At 45.9% G+C, this 17,397-nt stretch overlaps 1 protein-coding gene across 1 annotated transcript; it reads left to right on the top strand.

Moving 5' to 3' along the window:
- Window positions 1–4,876: 4,876 nt before the first annotated feature.
- On the top strand, window positions 4,877–5,350 carry LOC109782330 (uncharacterized). The gene has a single exon (XM_020340936.1). The coding sequence runs from the start codon at window positions 4,877–4,879 to the stop codon at window positions 5,348–5,350; it is 474 nt and encodes a 157-aa protein (XP_020196525.1).
- Window positions 5,351–17,397: the final 12,047 nt, after the last annotated feature.

Here is a 17,397-nt window from a genome sequence, read left to right as displayed (position 1 = left end):
GTTTGCAACAAGGCTCGCAAGAACGGCGTGGCATCATAAAAAACGATGGCATTCCGGTGCTTCCAAAGCTCCCAAAGGACGAGGAGAATGATCGTCCTCATTTTCTTCATGCTCTGGCTCGTGCCATTCTTCGTCGCACACCACTCCACCAAAGTTGTTTCACTAGTCGGAATCCAATCTGGCCTTTCCAGAGCCATGCAGACAATAGTCCAATATGCATTTCTTTGTTGTCTAAGTTTTGTGCTCAGCTTGTTGGCATTTTTTCGCATCGATGTCCTGCATTAATTTTAATAAAGAAGAAGTTGTGTGCATCCTAGGCCTAAAATCTGCACCATGCTGCACATGTAGTGAGATACGTACGCACGCACGCTTTAGAGCAACTCTAGCAGACCATGCATCCTGCCCCGACCTGTAAAATAACCGCCAAAATGCGGGTCGGGGCGAAAAAACCAGTCCGATCAGAACCCGCATCCCGTCCCGGCCCGCAAAAATTTTTAGGGGGCGCGGCAAAATCCTGACCCCAACACGGGAAAACGCGGGTTTCCCCCTTACGGCCGCGGTGCCCTGCATATAAGCGGAAGCGGTTGGTGGGGGGACATTTCATCCCGCGCTTTCTCCCACCGACCACCTCTCCTCTCCCCCTTGCGCCGCCGCCGGCCGCCGCCCAAGATACCAGCGAAAGCAGCCGGAAGGTCGCCACGCGCACGAGGCCTCCCCTCCCTTCCCCCCTGCATCGGCGGGCCGCCGGATTTGCAGATCTGCGGCACTTCATCGTGGGCCGCCGGATTTGGCTTTTTCCGGCCGCCGGTTGCTGCCCCAAGCGATGGAATGGTCGGGGAGCCTCTCCCGCAGCCCTGGCAAGGGCGCATTGCCGCATGCAGGTACGGGTTCGTTCGCCCGCCGGCGCCGAAGGTTTGCAGGCATGGACTCGTCCGGCCGTCCACCGGGCTCGGCGCTTGTGCAACGTCTTTGTGGCTTGCCGATGCCACTCATAGAGTGCGAGGACTGCACGCGGAAAGTTCTGTGGCTCACTATGGGCACGCCGAAGCATCCCGGATGGGTGTTCTTCAAATGCGAAAACGACGGGGTACGTGCACTTGCGGTAGCTCGTTTCATAGTTCATTCTTTAGTTGAATTGCGGTAGCTCACTTCGAGCTTGCTCATTCTTTTGTGTAGGACGACGGATGCTCATTTTGGTTTTGGGAAGGCAAATACATTGATTTGTTGATAGAAAGAAACTTAATAGATGTTAGTGCACTCCTTCGTACAATCGAAGGCAATGATGCGGCTCCATGTGCAACTAGAGGGGAAGCAACGTCTACTTCTTTCGAACCAAAGATGAAGAAAGAAGAATGCAAAATCAAGAATCCACAGATCAACAACAAATGCATGGAGAAGATATTAGTCCAACTAGTGGGAGCAGTTATGGAAGTTGGAAATCTTCTAAAATGCATACTTGTGGTTCTTGTTTTCTTTGGTCTTGCTATTCTAGCAAAGATTTGGTGATGTCATTTGTATCCAATGTTATTGATAAAGCAAAGCAATGCAATATGCTAGATCAAATTAAGGTGCAAATTTAAGTTTTGCGGGCCGAGAGGAGCTGCGCCAGATCAGGCGCTGCAAAGCCGACCCGTAAAAAAGCATATTCCGGAAATATCCTTTTTTACGGGTCCATTATGCGGGGTCTGCTACTGCGGCCGTCCGCGCCGGCCCGCAAAGGCGTTTTTCCGTGAACTGCAAAAACGTTTTGCGGGCCGGGAGGATGCGGGGTCTGCTAGAGTTGCTCTTAGACGTAGGGCGTGACCCGTACTCGGAAACTAAACAAACAAGACACACAAACAAAATCATTAAGGCTGGGTGGTTGTCAAAAGAGGTAAATACACCACAAGTCACAGAAGTTGCACGCTACGATCAGTTTAGTGCTTAAACTTTTAAAATACGTGTTTTCGATTATCTAACTTGTCCTCTTATTCATATACGGTGATTTCTACCTATCCGGATGTATCATTACGCGTGCCAACGTGATGGGGCCTACAGTCAGTGGCTGAGGTGGTGGTAATCCGCACGCACTGTTTTTTTCAGATAGCACCCTTGCATTTTATTTATTTATATGCAGAAAATTCTCATATAAAAGTAAAAACATTGTTGCACACATTGGGATTCGAACCCAATATACGGTGATTTCTACCTATCCGGATGTATCATTACGCGTGCCAACGTGATGGGGCCTACAGTCAGTGGCTGAGGTGGTGGTAATCCGCACGCACTGTTTTTTTCAGATAGCACCCTTGCATTTTATTTATTTATATGCAGAAAATTCTCATATAAAAGTAAAAACATTAAGGCTGGGTGGTTGTCAAAAAAGGTAAATACACCACAAGTCACAGAAGTTGCACGCTACGATCAGTTTAGTGCTTAAACTTTTAAAATACGTGTTTTTGATTATCTAACTTGTCCTCTTATTCATATACGGTGATTTCTACCTATCCGGATGTATCATTACGCGTGCCAACGTGATGGGGCCTACAGTCAGTGGCTGAGGTGGTGGTAATCCGCACGCACTGTTTTTTTCAGATAGCACCCTTGCATTTTATTTATTTATATGCAAAAAATTCTCATATAAAAGTAAAAACATTGTTGCACACATTGGGATTCGAACCCAATATACGGTGATTTCTACCTATCCGGGTGTATCATTACGCGTGCCAACGTGATGGGGCCTACAGTCAGTGGCTGAGGTGGTGGTAATCCGCATGCACTGTTTTTTTTCAGATAGCACCCTTGCATTTTATTTATTTATATGCAGAAAATTCTCATATAAAAGTAAAAACATTGTTGCACACATTGGGATTCGAACCCACGACCGACCGCGATTCGCCCCGCATAGAAGCCACCAGACCAACTGCTACTTTGCGTTTAACGGTGAGTTTTAGATTTATATAAGCAGACCATACGAATTAAAGTAAAATCAAAACGGAGACAAGGTAATCCCCGCTTCGAGCTTGAGGGCGCAATCCAAAAGAAACCTGTATGCATTCATTCTGAAGTATATTTTCTTTTATGTACATAATTCACATTCAAACAAAAATTTCGTGGATTTGTCCTAAAAATTTATGTACATTCATTTTGACCTATATTTTCGTATATCTAAATTTTCAATTTTCAAATTATTCAAACTAAAACAAATGATGTTGATTTGTCCAAAGAAATTTACGTACATTCATGTTGCACTATATTTTCTTTTATCTAGATTTTAAAATTAGAAATATTTTAATTGAAAAAATAGTTGATTTGTCCCAAAAATTTACGTACATTCATTCTACACTATATTTCCTTTTATCTAGATTTTAAATATTTAATTATTTGAAATCAAACAAAAATTATTATATTTGTCCATAGGAATTTACGTATATTCATTTTGCACTATATTTTCTTTTACCTGGATTTTTCAGTTTACATTTATTCGAATTCAAACAAAAGTTGAGTTGATTTGTCCGAAAAACATACATACATTCATTCCGCACTATATTTCCTTTTATATAAATATCAAAAATTTATATTATTCGTATTCAAACAAAAGTTTCGATGATTTGTCCAAAAGAATTTGCATACATTCATTCTATATTGAATTTCCTTTTGATCTAGATTTTAAAATTAAAAATTATTGAAATTAGAACAAAATTTTGTTGGTTTGTCCAAAATAATTTACGTTCATTCATTCCGCACTATTTTTTTCAGGAATATATATTTAAAGTTAGGGACTATGTGCAAAAAATATTGTCTGTGCAGAAAGAAAAATATACATAGTTCGCTAGCGCTGGGATACATAAATTGAAACTATATAATACATAGCATTCTTATCTCTATTTATCACTAATAAACTAAAATCAAATCTATCTTACATAGAAAACAAAGAAAGAACAATACAGAAGATAAATTTTGTTTATGTTGTCAAGTGTCATTGTGGACTGATGGTCGGCACTTATACACAAGGCGAGCTTTTAAAAAGGTCATATTTTCGAACCGGGGCTTCTCCTTTTCAGCACACAATTTTGTCGTTTTGGTTTCTATTTTAATTAGTGCGGTACGTGTTCAATAAATAGCACTAACTGTACATTTAACACATCAAACGTTAGTTGATCTAGTGGTTTTCTATGCGAGGCGAAGGGCAGCAGGTCATCGGTTCAAATCCCATCCCGTTATCCATTACTTTTTCATTTTATTTGAGGATTTTCTGCATAAATTAATAGAATGTAAGGGTCCTTTCTGAGAAAAAACCGGCCTCGGCCACTCACAGTGGCCCTGCCACGTTGGCGCGCGTATGGATACGACTGGATATAATGGGAAGCACCGTATATGAACGAGGCGACAAGTTAAATGACCAGAAACACGTATTTTACAAGTTTGTGCACCAAACTGATCGTCACATGCAAGTTCTATGACTTCTGGTGTATTTACCTCTGTCAAAACAAAAACCATTAGAGCAACTCCAACGGGCCGACCCAAACGGATGGTGCTTTTGTCCTTTTCTTGTCCGTTCGGGTCGGCCGCCCGCCCGGCGTCCGCCCTCTTTTAGATTTGGGTGGGCAGTGTGCCCAACGCGCCGACCCATTTTATGACCGCGCGCTTTAGATCATGCCAGCGGCCATGTTGTCGCCCTGGTTTTGGCACTCCAGCGCGAGGGAAAGGTTCGCGCGCGGGGGGGGGGGGGGGGGGGATCGGCCTAGCGCGCGCTGGTTTTGGCGCTCCAGCGCGCGGGAAAGGTTTGCACGCTTGTTTTGGCGCGCCGCGGCCGGCGCTCGTTATAAGAAGGCGCTCCCTCCACACTCTGTCCGCCGCCCACTCGTCTCGCCCCCTCTCACTAGCCTCGCCGCCTATGCGCCACCACTCGATGCGCCGCCTGGGCGCTTCGGATTTTCCCGGAGTCCGCGAGCGCCGCTCCGGCGCCTTCTTCTCCGAGATCTGGTTTGGCGAGAAACGCCTCATCCTCGGCACCTTCGACACCACAGAGGAGGCGGCCCGCGTGCACGACGCGGCGGCGTGGCGCCTCCTGAGGCCTCGTCGGAAGATGAATTTACCCGACGTGTCGAGCCAGCGGGCGCAGGATCTCACGCCTCTCCCACGGCTTTTCACCGATGAGGATCGTCGTGTCCACCGGAGGCGGCAGCGTCGCCTCGCCATCGCCGAGATGGACGTGGAAGCCATGGTGGTGTGGTGCGAACGCTTCCCGCAGGACATCGTCGACGAGCGCCAGTTCTACAAGCAAAGGAGGACGAAGAAGGAGGCGAGGAGGACGGAGCGAGCCGCCTATCGGGAGGACAAGCATGCGCGGAACAGGCCGCTCAACTGAAACTGAAGCTATGAGAAACGTCGGGGTGGGACTTCGAGGACGAGCGGTATGCTGACGCCTACATTCAGACGTCAGAGGAGGACATTACCGAGTCGGAGTCGGAAATCGACGAGTAGTTGATCTTTCCTTTTATCGGTGTACACTAAAACTATCTATATATCCTTTTTCTATCGGAAAAAATGGCCGGCGGCGTCGGCAACGAAGCAGGCGGGCGAGGGTGTGCCGTTGGATGTGGAGAGGCCAATGTGCCACCGACCAACGGGCCCGGGGAGGAGAGAAGGCGCGCGCGCGTCCGTCTTGTGTCCGCGCCGACGCAAATCCAGCTCAAAAATGGGCCGAGAATGGGTCGGCAGGCGGACGAAAGCGGACGCTCGTCCATTTGGGTCGGCGCGTTGGGCCGACTTTTCTGTCCGCGCCGACCCAAACGAACGGCGGCGGACGAAATGGGTCGCCCCATTGGAGTTGCTCTTAGTGCTGGGATGAACCCACACCAAAGAGCCAGCTGCCGGAACGATCGATTCGTCAGGCCAACTCCAACGCGCGACCACAAACGGACGTTCGGTTCGTCCGTTTTTCGTTCGTTTAGAACAGGAAAATAGACGCGATCGTCCGTTTGCGGCCGTGCGGCCATCGGTGCGTCCAACGGGTCGGTCGCATCCCAAACGGTCCATTTTTTAACGCGAAAATAAACCCCCCAAAATCCTAAATAAATACTTCATCCGTCCCAAATTTTTTGTTTTAAGTTTGTCTAAATACGGATGGAGTATTAAAAGCAACTCGAAAATACTAACACAGACATTAAAACGTCCACATTACCCAAGTCTGCATATTAATATAAACAAGATAATTTAAAACATTAAAAAAAGATAAAAAGGGTCGTCGTCGCCGTTGCCGTCTACTCGTCGTCGTCCTCGTCGCCGGTGAAGTCGACGTATGGAGATGGCTGCCGGAGGTGGGCTGACGGCCCCTGCCAGGCTGGAGCCGCCTGCTGTGCCAGCTGCGGTGGCGCCTGCACGACCTCTTCACGCGGCAGGGATGGTGACCACCATCGGCGTCCACCTCGGGCGTGCACGGCACGGTCTCCGTCCATGTCCAAGACTGCCCGACCAATGCCGGGTTCCATCCCGTCGGCTCCTCCATCGCTGCCTCTGGCCGCGCCCCCTCCATGGCCTCCTCCTTGACGTAGGCGTCGAGCTCGGGGAAGGTGACGTCGGCGGCCACTGACGGGGCCAACGTCTCCTTGAGGCCCTCCCATTGGTGCTCGTTGTGGGTGTGGAGGGACTTCTCCATCACCTGCCTCATCAGATCCTCCTGCTCGGCGGCCGTCATTGGCTTGGAAGGGTGGCGGAGACGAAGACAGCGACGACGTAGGGGTGAGGCCGCGAACCTGCCTGCGGCCGCGCGACTAGGGCGCGATGGAAGCGGGCGCATGGCGGTTAGCGCGTGGCCACCGCGGGCTCTGTGGATGGCCTGCAAAGTAGGACTGCCGCCAGATGTCGTGCTCATCGCGGAGCCAATATCCCGCAGCGGCGAGTCCACGGCGTACCTCCAGTCTTCGATGAGGTCCGGGGGCAGGCGGGCGCGGCGACGATGGATCTCCTCCCGGCGGACACGACCGCTAACCAGGACCGGCGGGACAGGCGCGCGATCCGCGGAGAGCTGCCAGTTGTTGGGGAGGTGCACGCCGCCCCACGGCAACGGCGTGCGCGTCTCCCAGTAGCGCTGGCACACCTCCGCCCTGATGTACGGCCGCTTGTGAGGTGGGGCGCCGCCCGGCGCGATATGGAATGCGGGCGGTGGAGGTGGAGGCGGGGTGGGGGAGCGGCGACGGCGAGCGGACGACGGCCCGACCTGGCCTCGTGGTCGTGCCTCGTCTTGCGGCCGGGGAACCAGCGCCCCACCATTGTTACCGGCGGAGAGGTAGATGAGGGCTAGGGTTTGCTTGTGTTGGGGCTCGAGGAGGCAGAACGGTCAGGAAGTGGAAATTGTGGACTGGCCGGTCCATGGCTTCCAATTTAAGAAGGACGACGACCCTCCGCCGTGTGACTGACAACCAGGTCCTGCCGTGCGTGCGCATTGAATTTGAGCGGTGAAGGTAGGTGGACGGCCGCCATGCGTCTTCAAGCAAGCGCCGAGCAAGCGCGTGCGCGTTCGACGTTTGTGTGGATGCAAATCGGACGCATGTTTGTGTTAGAAATAGGACGGATCGAACGTCAAATGGATATAATTTAAGAATGCGACCGCATGTTGGGTCATGTTATATTTGTTCAAACAGATACGAGCGAACAGGATGAGGTTGCGCGTTGGAGTTGGCCTAACCAGAAAAATCGCAGGCAAAAGAAAGCGGCTCGCTGGAATGCTCGATGGATGGATTGCTTCAGGAGCATGAAAAGGAGGCAAGCAGAAGCAGGTGCTCCATCCGGGAAGCAGGGGCAGGACGGGGTTGGTTGGGGTGGGGAATCCTCGTTTGCCTGCCGTCATTATTGCATGCATGCCGGACACGGGGTCTGCTGGGTCCCTCATCCATGCCGGGTTGTTCGTCGACGCCACCGCAACCCGAGAGAGAGAGAGAGAGAGAGAGAGCAGCCTTCCCTTTCATAAAGGCGAGAAAAAACGAAGAAAGAATCGGAGGTGAGGAGGCTCTGGAAGGCTGCGAGGTAGTACGTGGCCGGTGGTGGTTTAGCCGGGCAAGCTGACACGGGCATGTGGTGCTGCGGGGCGGGGAGCAGCCGTGTGGCGTGAAGCTACCGATCATCCATCAAACGGAACAGAAATATCCATGTGCTGGTGACTGATATATTCCCGCTAGTTAGGAGTCGATCCCTCCCTTCGTCTAATCGATCATGCACTGTGACTGTAGTCCTGCTGCATAGCCATGGAAGCACGTCAGGAGCTAGGTAAGCGAGCTGTTCTCAACAGCAACGCTGGGGCGCCGTTGTACGAGCCGGGGGCAGCGTTTTAGTGGGGAGGAATGGGCCTTCGCACCCTACCTAGCGTCTAACTGTTGCACATATCGATGTGCTGTAAGTAGTAAGCGTGATAACTATTGGCAGGATCATAAGGCCTTGTATAATAATAGGTGCTTAGGGAGGTGTTTAGAAAAATAAATTAGGTTTTCTGAAGCACTAGTGCCTATTTCTATAGAAGAGACATCTAATTAAGCGCCTGTCCTGTACAAATAAATATCGATGCTTAAGAAAAGTCTGGTTTATTTCTTCAAACACCTCTCTTAAGCACTTTTGTTTCATGAAAGATCCAGCAAATTGCTGGCTTCGATTAGATTTAGCAAGATGGAGCCAAAAAACAATATGAGGAGGGTCCGAAGATCAAAGAAAAAGAAGAAAAAACAGCAACCCTATTGGACGCAAAATAAAAAGAAGAAAAAACGGCAACCCTATTGGACGCACAATAATACTACACTTACACGGCGGATCGCCCTCCAGGCCTTCACCCATAACAGGACAACGCAGGTCCGATTCAGCAGAGGACTATGAAGAACTACATAAGGTTGGCGGCATGGAAAATCGTTGAACGGACTACGTGTCGTCCGTCATCGTATGCCGGTCCTACACCGCAGTTTCAACTTCACAACAAAAGGCAACCAAGGTAATCTCATGGACACAGCGGAGAAGAGCCGACTACCGCGACCAATGCCACACCTCCGACCATGCTCACCACCGTCATCGTTGTCACAGAAGCTCGGCCGCCCTCATTGCCAGGCGGACACGACCAAGCAACACGAATGACCTCCAATCACTGGTCCCTTTGGCCGTCAAGAAGCTCGTGGAACGATGCCCCAAGCGATGTGACGCACGTAGCCATCATCGCCGATCCCACGGGATCAAGGGTTTCCCCCGAGCTTCCTTGCGTAGTGGAGCGAGCAAAAATGTCTCAGTGGTGCCTGACGTGGTCACCTATTACAATTAGGGTCAAGGACCCATCATTTGGGACCCACATGGGGCCCATCACCATCATAGGTAGGTCCCTGGACCATGCCAGCATTCGGATGCATACTTCAGGAGGATCACTCGGACGGATCTACAGCACTCGGACAACCACACGTCACTCGGCGGACGATCAACCACTCGGACGTATAGGGCAAGAAGGCATCGTAGGAGCTGCAACAGTGGAGGGATCCTAAGTCGTCCACTAAATAGAGTTATAACTACTGTTACCTGTAACTACTGTAGTATAGGCTCATTACACTAGTAACTGCCTCATTCAATTGCATTAATTGCCCCGGTGGCATGGGAGACATGGGGCCGCAGCGCACTCTACATAAGCCGCACCCCTCTCCATAGACGGGCAGGTTCAACCTTGTAATCCTATCTATCAAATCAAAGCAACCCTCAAGGCACGAGACGTAGGGCTTTTACCTCCACCGAGTGAGAGGCCTGAACTCCTTAAACACAGTGTGTTACACCTACGCCATAGCTAGACTCTGCCCCTTATTCGTACCCCTAATACATATTGTCAGTATCATAACCCCGACAGTTGGCGCCCACCTTGGGGCTAGGCGTCTAGCAAAACTTCACGGTGTAGGTGGATTTCTTCATCATCATCATGTCAGTCGGCGGCGAAATTCGCTTCGGGATGATCTCCTTCATCGTCGACGACTCAGCGTGGCCCCGCTGGACGTGGAGGCGTTGCCCACCCGTGGCGCGACGCACTTCCGAGCTTCTTCCTATGGAGCCCTTCTCCGACAGCCCTCGGCTCCGTACCGAGTGGTTGCCCATCCCACCGTTGTACGTCGTCGCAAGCGCTCTGGGCGTTTGCGGCTGCAACGTTGGATCAAACACGTTGTCGCCACTCAGGCGGCAGTAGAGCAAGTGTCGGCTATCGAGTTCGACGAGCCCGCTCTCGACCTCTCGAACGGATCACTCGGCGATTCCTCGGAGGAATCTGAGCCCGAGAGCATTGAGTCGACCGCCGAGATCCTTATGGCGGATAACTCCGAGCACCGCGTACCCCCGGGCTACCAGGAGCCCAAAGCCGACCACGTGGGTGCATCCCAAGTCAACACCAACGGCGGCTTCCCGGGGCACGAACTGTACGTGCCTCAAGCTCTCACTCGGGAGCAGCGGGACGAGCTCCGCCGCCGGATCGATCAACTCCTTAACACTCCCATCACCGGAACGACTCCTGAGGCGCTAGCCATGGAGTTGACTCGCCTGGTTACTAACGCTGAGCGCGATCGCCTCGAACGACTTCAGAGGGAGCTGGATGAAATTGAGCGTTGTCAACCCAGTTCCAGTCGGCACAAGTGCCGGCTCTATTCGAGTGACCAACCTCGTAAGTATCAGGTCCTTAGTACTCCATTACAAAATCTAGCAGCTACCACTCGGATCGTGGATTCCATTCAGCCCTCCGGCTCTTCGGGCGGGGAAGGGATTCGTCAGATCCAAGCGCTTCTTAAAATAGCACTGTCGCAGAACGCAGCGGTGTCCCAGTCCAGAGATCAGATCCATAGCGCATTCGTGCATGCAGAGACCGTCCAGTCGGCTCATAGCCCACTCGGCTCGGCCAGGCGCCGAGCTAGTTCCTCCTCTAGAGACCGCCACAAAGATCAACGACGTGATCGAGTCGCGTCGCCTTGGCGTATGCTACCTCTTGAGCTCGCGTTGGTTTTTTCCCTTGAAGAGGAAAGGGTGATGCAGCAAGTAGAGTAAGTATTTCCTCAGTTTGAGAACCAAGGTATCAATCCAGTAGGAGACAACGAACAAGTCACCGAATACCTGCACAAACAATCAACAACTTGCACCCAACGCGATAAAGGGGTTGTCAATTCCTTCACGGTTATTTGCAAAAGTGAGATCTGATAGAGATAGATAAACGGTAAAGTAAATATTTTTGGTATTTTTAGTTTATAGAACGGAAAGTAAAAGATTGCAAAGGAAGTAAATAGGAAACTAAAATTGTAGATCGGAAACTTATATGATGGAAAATAGACCCGGGGGCCATAGGTTTCACTAGAGGCTTCTCTCAAGATAGAAAATATTACGGTGGGTCAACAAATTACTGCCGAGCAATTGATAGAAAAGCACAAAGTTATGACGATATCTAAGGCAATGATCATGAATATAGGCATCATGTCCGTGTCAAGTAGACCGACTCCTGACTGCATCTACTACTATTACTCCACACATCGACCGACTCATGCCTGCATCTAGAGTATTAAGTTCATGAAGAACAGAGTAACACATTAAGTAAGATGACATGATGTAGAGGAATAAACTCAAGCAATATGATGTAAACCTCATATTTTTATCCTCGATGGCAACAATACAATATGTGCCTTGCTGCCCTTACTGTCACTAGGAAAGGACACCGCAAGATTGAACCCAAAGCTAAGCACTTTTCTCATTGCAAGAAAAACCAATCTAGTTGGCCAAACCAAATCGATAGTTCGAAGAGACTTGCAAAGATATCAAATCATGCATATAAGAATTCAGAGAAGATTCAAATAATATTTATAGATAAGCTGATCATAAATCCACAATTCATCAGATCTCGGCAAACACACCACAAAAAAGTATTACATCGAATAGATCTCCAAGAACAACGAGGAGAACATGGTATTGAGAATCAAAGAGAGAGAAGAAGCCATCTAGCTACTAGCTATGGACCCGTAGGTCTGTGGTAAACTACTCACGCTTCATCGGAAGGGCAATGGTGTTGGTGTAGAAGCCCTCCGTGATTGAATCCCACTCCGGCAGGACACCGGAAAAGGTCCCTAGATAGGATCTCATGGGTATAGAAGGTTGCGGCGGTGAAAAAGTGTTTTCGTAGCTCTCTCTGTTGGTTTTGGAATATATGAGAATATATACGCGAAGAAACTAGGTCGGTGGAGTCACGAGGGGCCCACAAGGGTGGGGGCGCCCCCTCCGTCCTTGTGGCCGCCTCGTGGCTTCTCTGACTTGCAATCCAAGTCCTCTGGATGTCTTCTGGTCCAAGAAAAATCATCGCGAAAGTTTTATTCCGTTTGGACTCCGTTTCGTATTCCTTTTCTGCGAAACTCTAAAACAAGGAAAAAAATAGGAAATGGCACTGGCATTGGGCTCTAGGTTAATAGGTTAGTCCAAAAACTACTATAAAATAGCATATTAATGCATATAAAACATCCAAAACGGATAATATAATAGCATGGAACAATAAAAAATTATACATACGTTGGAGACGTTTCAAGCATCCCCAAGCTTAATTCCTCCTCGTCCTCGAGTAGGTAAATGATAAAAACAGAATTTTTGATGTGGAATGCTACCTAACATATTTATCCATGTAATTTCCTTTATTGTTGCTTGAATGTTTAGATCCGTATGATTCATAACAAAAGTTTAATACTGACATAAAAACAATAATACTTCAAGTATACTAACAAGGCAATTATGTCTTCTGAAAATAACATGGCCAAAGAAAGCTTATCCCTACAAAATCATATAGTCTGGCTATACTCCATCTTCATCACACAAAATATTTAAATCATGCACATCCCCGATAACAAGCCAAACAATTGTTTCATACTTTTGATGTTCTCAAACTTTTTCAACTTTCACGCAATACATGAGCGTGAGCCATGGACATAGCACTATAGGTGGAATAGACGGTGGTTGTGGAGAAGACAAAAAGGAGATAGTCTCACATCAACTAGGCGTACCAACGGGCTATGGAGATGCCCATTAATAGATATCAATGTGAGTGAGTAGGGATTGCCATGCAACGGATGCACTAGAGCTATAAGTTTATGAAAGCTCAAAAATAAACTAAGTGGGTGTGCATCCAACTTGCTTGCTGACGAAGACCTATGTCAATTATGAGGAAGCCCATCATTGGAATATACAAGCCAAGTTCTATAATGAAAAATTCCCACTAGTATATGAAAGTGACAATATAGGAGACTCTCTATTACGAAGATCATGGTGCTACTTTGAAGCACAAGTGTGGTAAAAGGATACTAGCATTGCCCCTTCTGTCTTTTCTCTCATTTTTTTATTTGGGCCTTCTCTTTTTTTTGCCTCCTTTTTTTCGTCCGGAGTCTCATCCGGACTTGTGGGGGAATCATAGTCTCCATCATCCTTTCCTCACAAGGGACAATGCTCTAATAATGAAGATCATCATACATTTATTTACTTATAACTCAAGAATTACAACTCGATACTTAGAACAAAATATGACTCTATATGAATGCCTCCGGCGGTGTACCGGGATGTGCAATGAATCAAGAGTGACATGCATGGAAGAATTATAAACGGTGGTTTTGCCACAAATACGATGTCAACTACATGATCATGCAAAGCAATATGACAATGATTGAACGTGTCATAGTAAACGGAATGGTGGAAAGTTGGATGGCAATATATCTCGGAATGGCTATGGAAATGCCATAATAGGTAGGTATGGTGGATGTTTTAAGGAAGGTATATGGTGGGTTTATGGTACCGGCGAAAGTTGCGCAGTACTAGAGAGGCTAGCAATGGTGGAAGGGTGAGAGTGCGTATAATCCATGGACTCAACATTAGTCATAAAGAACTCATATACTTATTGCAAAGATCTATTAGTTATCAAAACGAAGTACTACGCGCATGCTCCTAGGGGGATAGATTGGAAGGAAAAGACCACCGCTCGTCCCCGACCGCCACTCATAAGGAAGACAATCAATAAATAAATCATGCTCCAACTTCATCACATAACGGTTCACCATACGTGCATGCTAAGGGAATCACAAACTTTAACACAAGTATTTCTCAAATTCACAATTACTCACTAGCATGACTCTAATATCACCATCTTCATATCTCAAAACAATCATAATGAATCAAACTTCTCATAATATTTAATGCACTTTATATGAAAGTTTTTATTATATCCCTCTTGGATGCCTATCATATTAGGACTAAGTTTATAACCAAAGCAAATTACCATGCTGTTTAGAGACTCTCAAAATAGTATAGTTGAAGCACGAGGGTTCATCAATTTCTACAAAATAAACCACCGCCATGCTCTAAAAAGATATAAGTGAAGCACTAGAGAAATATTGCCTAGCTCAAAAAAAAATAAGTGAAGCACATAGAGTATTCTAATAAATCACGATTCATGCGTGTCTCTCTCAAAAGGTGTTTACAGCAAGGATGATTGTGTCAAACTAAAAATCAAAGACTCAAATCATACAAGACGCTCCAAGCAAAACAAATATCACGTGGTGAATAAAAATATAGCCTCAAGTAAAGTTACCGATAGACGAAGACGAAAGAGGGGATGCCTTCCGGGGCATCCCCAAGCTTAGGCTCTTGGTTGTCCTTGAATATTACCTTGGGGTGCCTTGGGCATCCCCAAGCTTAGGCTCTTGCCACTCGTTATTCCATAGTCCATCAAATCCTTACCCAAAACTTGAAAACTTCACAACACAAAACTCAACAGAAAATCTCATAAGCTCCGTTAGTATAAGAAAATAAATCGCCACTTTTGGTACTGTTGTGAAGTCATTCTTTATTTATATTGGTGTAATATCTACTGTATTCCAAGTTTTCCATGGTTCATACCCCCGATACTAGCCATAGATTCATCAAAATAAGCAAACAACTCATAGAAAATATAACAGTTTGTAGCAATTTGGATAGTTCGAATACTTCTGTAACTCAAAAAAGTCTGAAAAATTAGGACAACAGGGGAAATTTGTATGTAAATATTGTGTAAAAAATTCAAAATTTTATCACGCTTCTGTGATTTTTAAAAATTCTGGGACCGGGCGCAAAAGTTTCTATTTTTCAGCAAGATCAAATCAACTATCACCGTAAGCTATCCCCAAGGTCTTACTTGGCACAAACACTAATTAAAACACAAAACCACATCTAACCAAAGGCTAGATGAATTAGTTATTCCAAAACAGAACCTAAAAAGAAAAAACAAAGATAAAATTGGGTTGCCTCCCAACAAGCGCTATTGTTTAACGCCATTAGCTAGGCATAAAACACGAATAGATCTGGATATTATCATCTTTGGCATGCAATCCATAAGTGGCTCTCATAATAGATTCATAAGGCAATTTAATTTTCTTTCTTGGAAAGTGTTCCATGCCTTTCCTTAACGGAAATTGAAATCTAATGTTTCCTTCTTTCACATCAATAATTGCACCAATCGTTCTAAGGAAAGGTCTACCAAGAATAATAGGACATGTAGGATTGCAATCTATATCAAGAACAATGAAATCTATGGGCACATAATTCTTATTTGCAACAATAAGAACATCATTAATCCTTCCCATAGGTTTCTTAATAGTGGAATCCGCAAGATGCAAATTTAAAGAGCAATCATCTAATTCATGAAAACCTAACACATCACATGAAGTTTTTGGAATCATGGAAACACTAGCACCCAAATCACATAAAGCATGTCACTCATAATATTTAATCTTAATCTTAATAGTAGGTTCCCACTCATCATATAGTTTTCTAGGGATAGAAACTTCCAATTCAAGCTTTTCTTCAAAAGATTGCATCATAGCATCAACAATATGTTTAGTAAAAGCTTTGTTTTTATTATAAGCATGAGGATATTCAACATGGATTGCAACAAGGAAATACAATCTATTAAAGGACAATTATCATAATTAAGTTCCTTGAAATCCAAAGGAGTGGGTTCATTGCTACTTAAAGTTTTGACCTCTCCAATCCCACTTTTATCAATTTTTGCATCAAGATCTAAAAAATCCGAATCATTGGGACGCCTTTTAACTAAAGTTGACTCATCTCCAGTCCCATCTTTATCAAGATTTATATTCGAAAACAAAGATTCAATAGGAGTTACATCAATCACTTTAAGATCTTCATCATTATTTTCACAGAAACTAGAAGAACATGCTTTTATAAACCAATCTTTTTTAGCACGCATCTTAGCGGTTCTTTCTTTGCACTCATCAATGCAAATTCTCATAGCTTTGAGAGACTCATTGATATCATGCTTGGGTGGAATAGATATAAGTTTCAAAGAATCAACATCAAGAGAAATTCTATCTATGCTCCTAGCCAAATCATCAATCTTAAGCAATTTTTCTTCAATCAAAGCATTGAAATTCTTTTGCGAACTCATAAATTCTTTAACGCTATTCTCAAAATCAGAGGGCATATTATCATAATTTCCATAAGAATTGTTGTAGGAATTGCCATAATTATTAGAGGAATTACTAGGAACTGTCCTAGGATTAAAATTACCTCTATACACGTTATTACCAAAATTGTTCCTACCAACAAAATTCACACCCATAGATTCATTATTACTCTCAATCAAAGTAGACAAAGTCATATCATTAGGATCAATAGGAGCACTCTTGCTAGCAAATAATTTCATAAGCTCATTCATCTTTCCACTCAAAACATTAATCTCTTCAATCGCACGCACTATTTTACTAGTGGAAGATCTTTCGGTATGCCATTGAGAATAATCAACCATAATATTATCTAGGAGTTTAGTAGCTTCTCCTAAAGTAATTTCCATAAAAGTACCTTCCGCGGCCGAATCTAAAAGAGTTCTAGAAGCAAAATTCAATCCGGCATAATTTTTTTGTATAATCGTCCACAAATTCAAACCATGAGTAGGGCAATTTCGTCTCATGAATTTCGTCCTCTCCCAAGATTGTGCAACATGTTCATGATCAAGTTGCTTAAAATTCATAATATCGTTCCTAAGGGAGATGATCTAAGCGGGAGGAAAATACTTGGAAATAAAAGCATCTTTACACTTATTCCATGAATCAATACTATTTTTAGGCGAAGATGAAAACCAAGTTTTAGCACGATCTCGAAGCAAGAACAGAAATAGCTTCAATTTAACAATATCATTATCCACATCTTTTTTCTTTTGCATATCACACAAATCAACGAAATTGTTTAGATGGGATGCGACATCTTCATTGGGAAGGCCGGAAAATTGATCTTTCATAACAAGATTCAGCAAAGCGGTATTAATTTCACAAGATTCCGCATTAGTAGCGGGAGCAATCTGTCGGTGCACAAAAGTAGGGGCTCTCCTTTTTTACCCCTTTACTTCTGCACGGG

Source organism: Aegilops tauschii, chromosome 2, assembly GCF_002575655.3.
Source record: "Aegilops tauschii subsp. strangulata cultivar AL8/78 chromosome 2, Aet v6.0, whole genome shotgun sequence".
In the NCBI taxonomy this organism is placed as follows: Eukaryota; Viridiplantae; Streptophyta; class Magnoliopsida; order Poales; family Poaceae; genus Aegilops; species Aegilops tauschii.
Note: the sequence above shows the minus strand (reverse complement) of the source record. Positions and strands in the feature narration are given on the sequence as shown.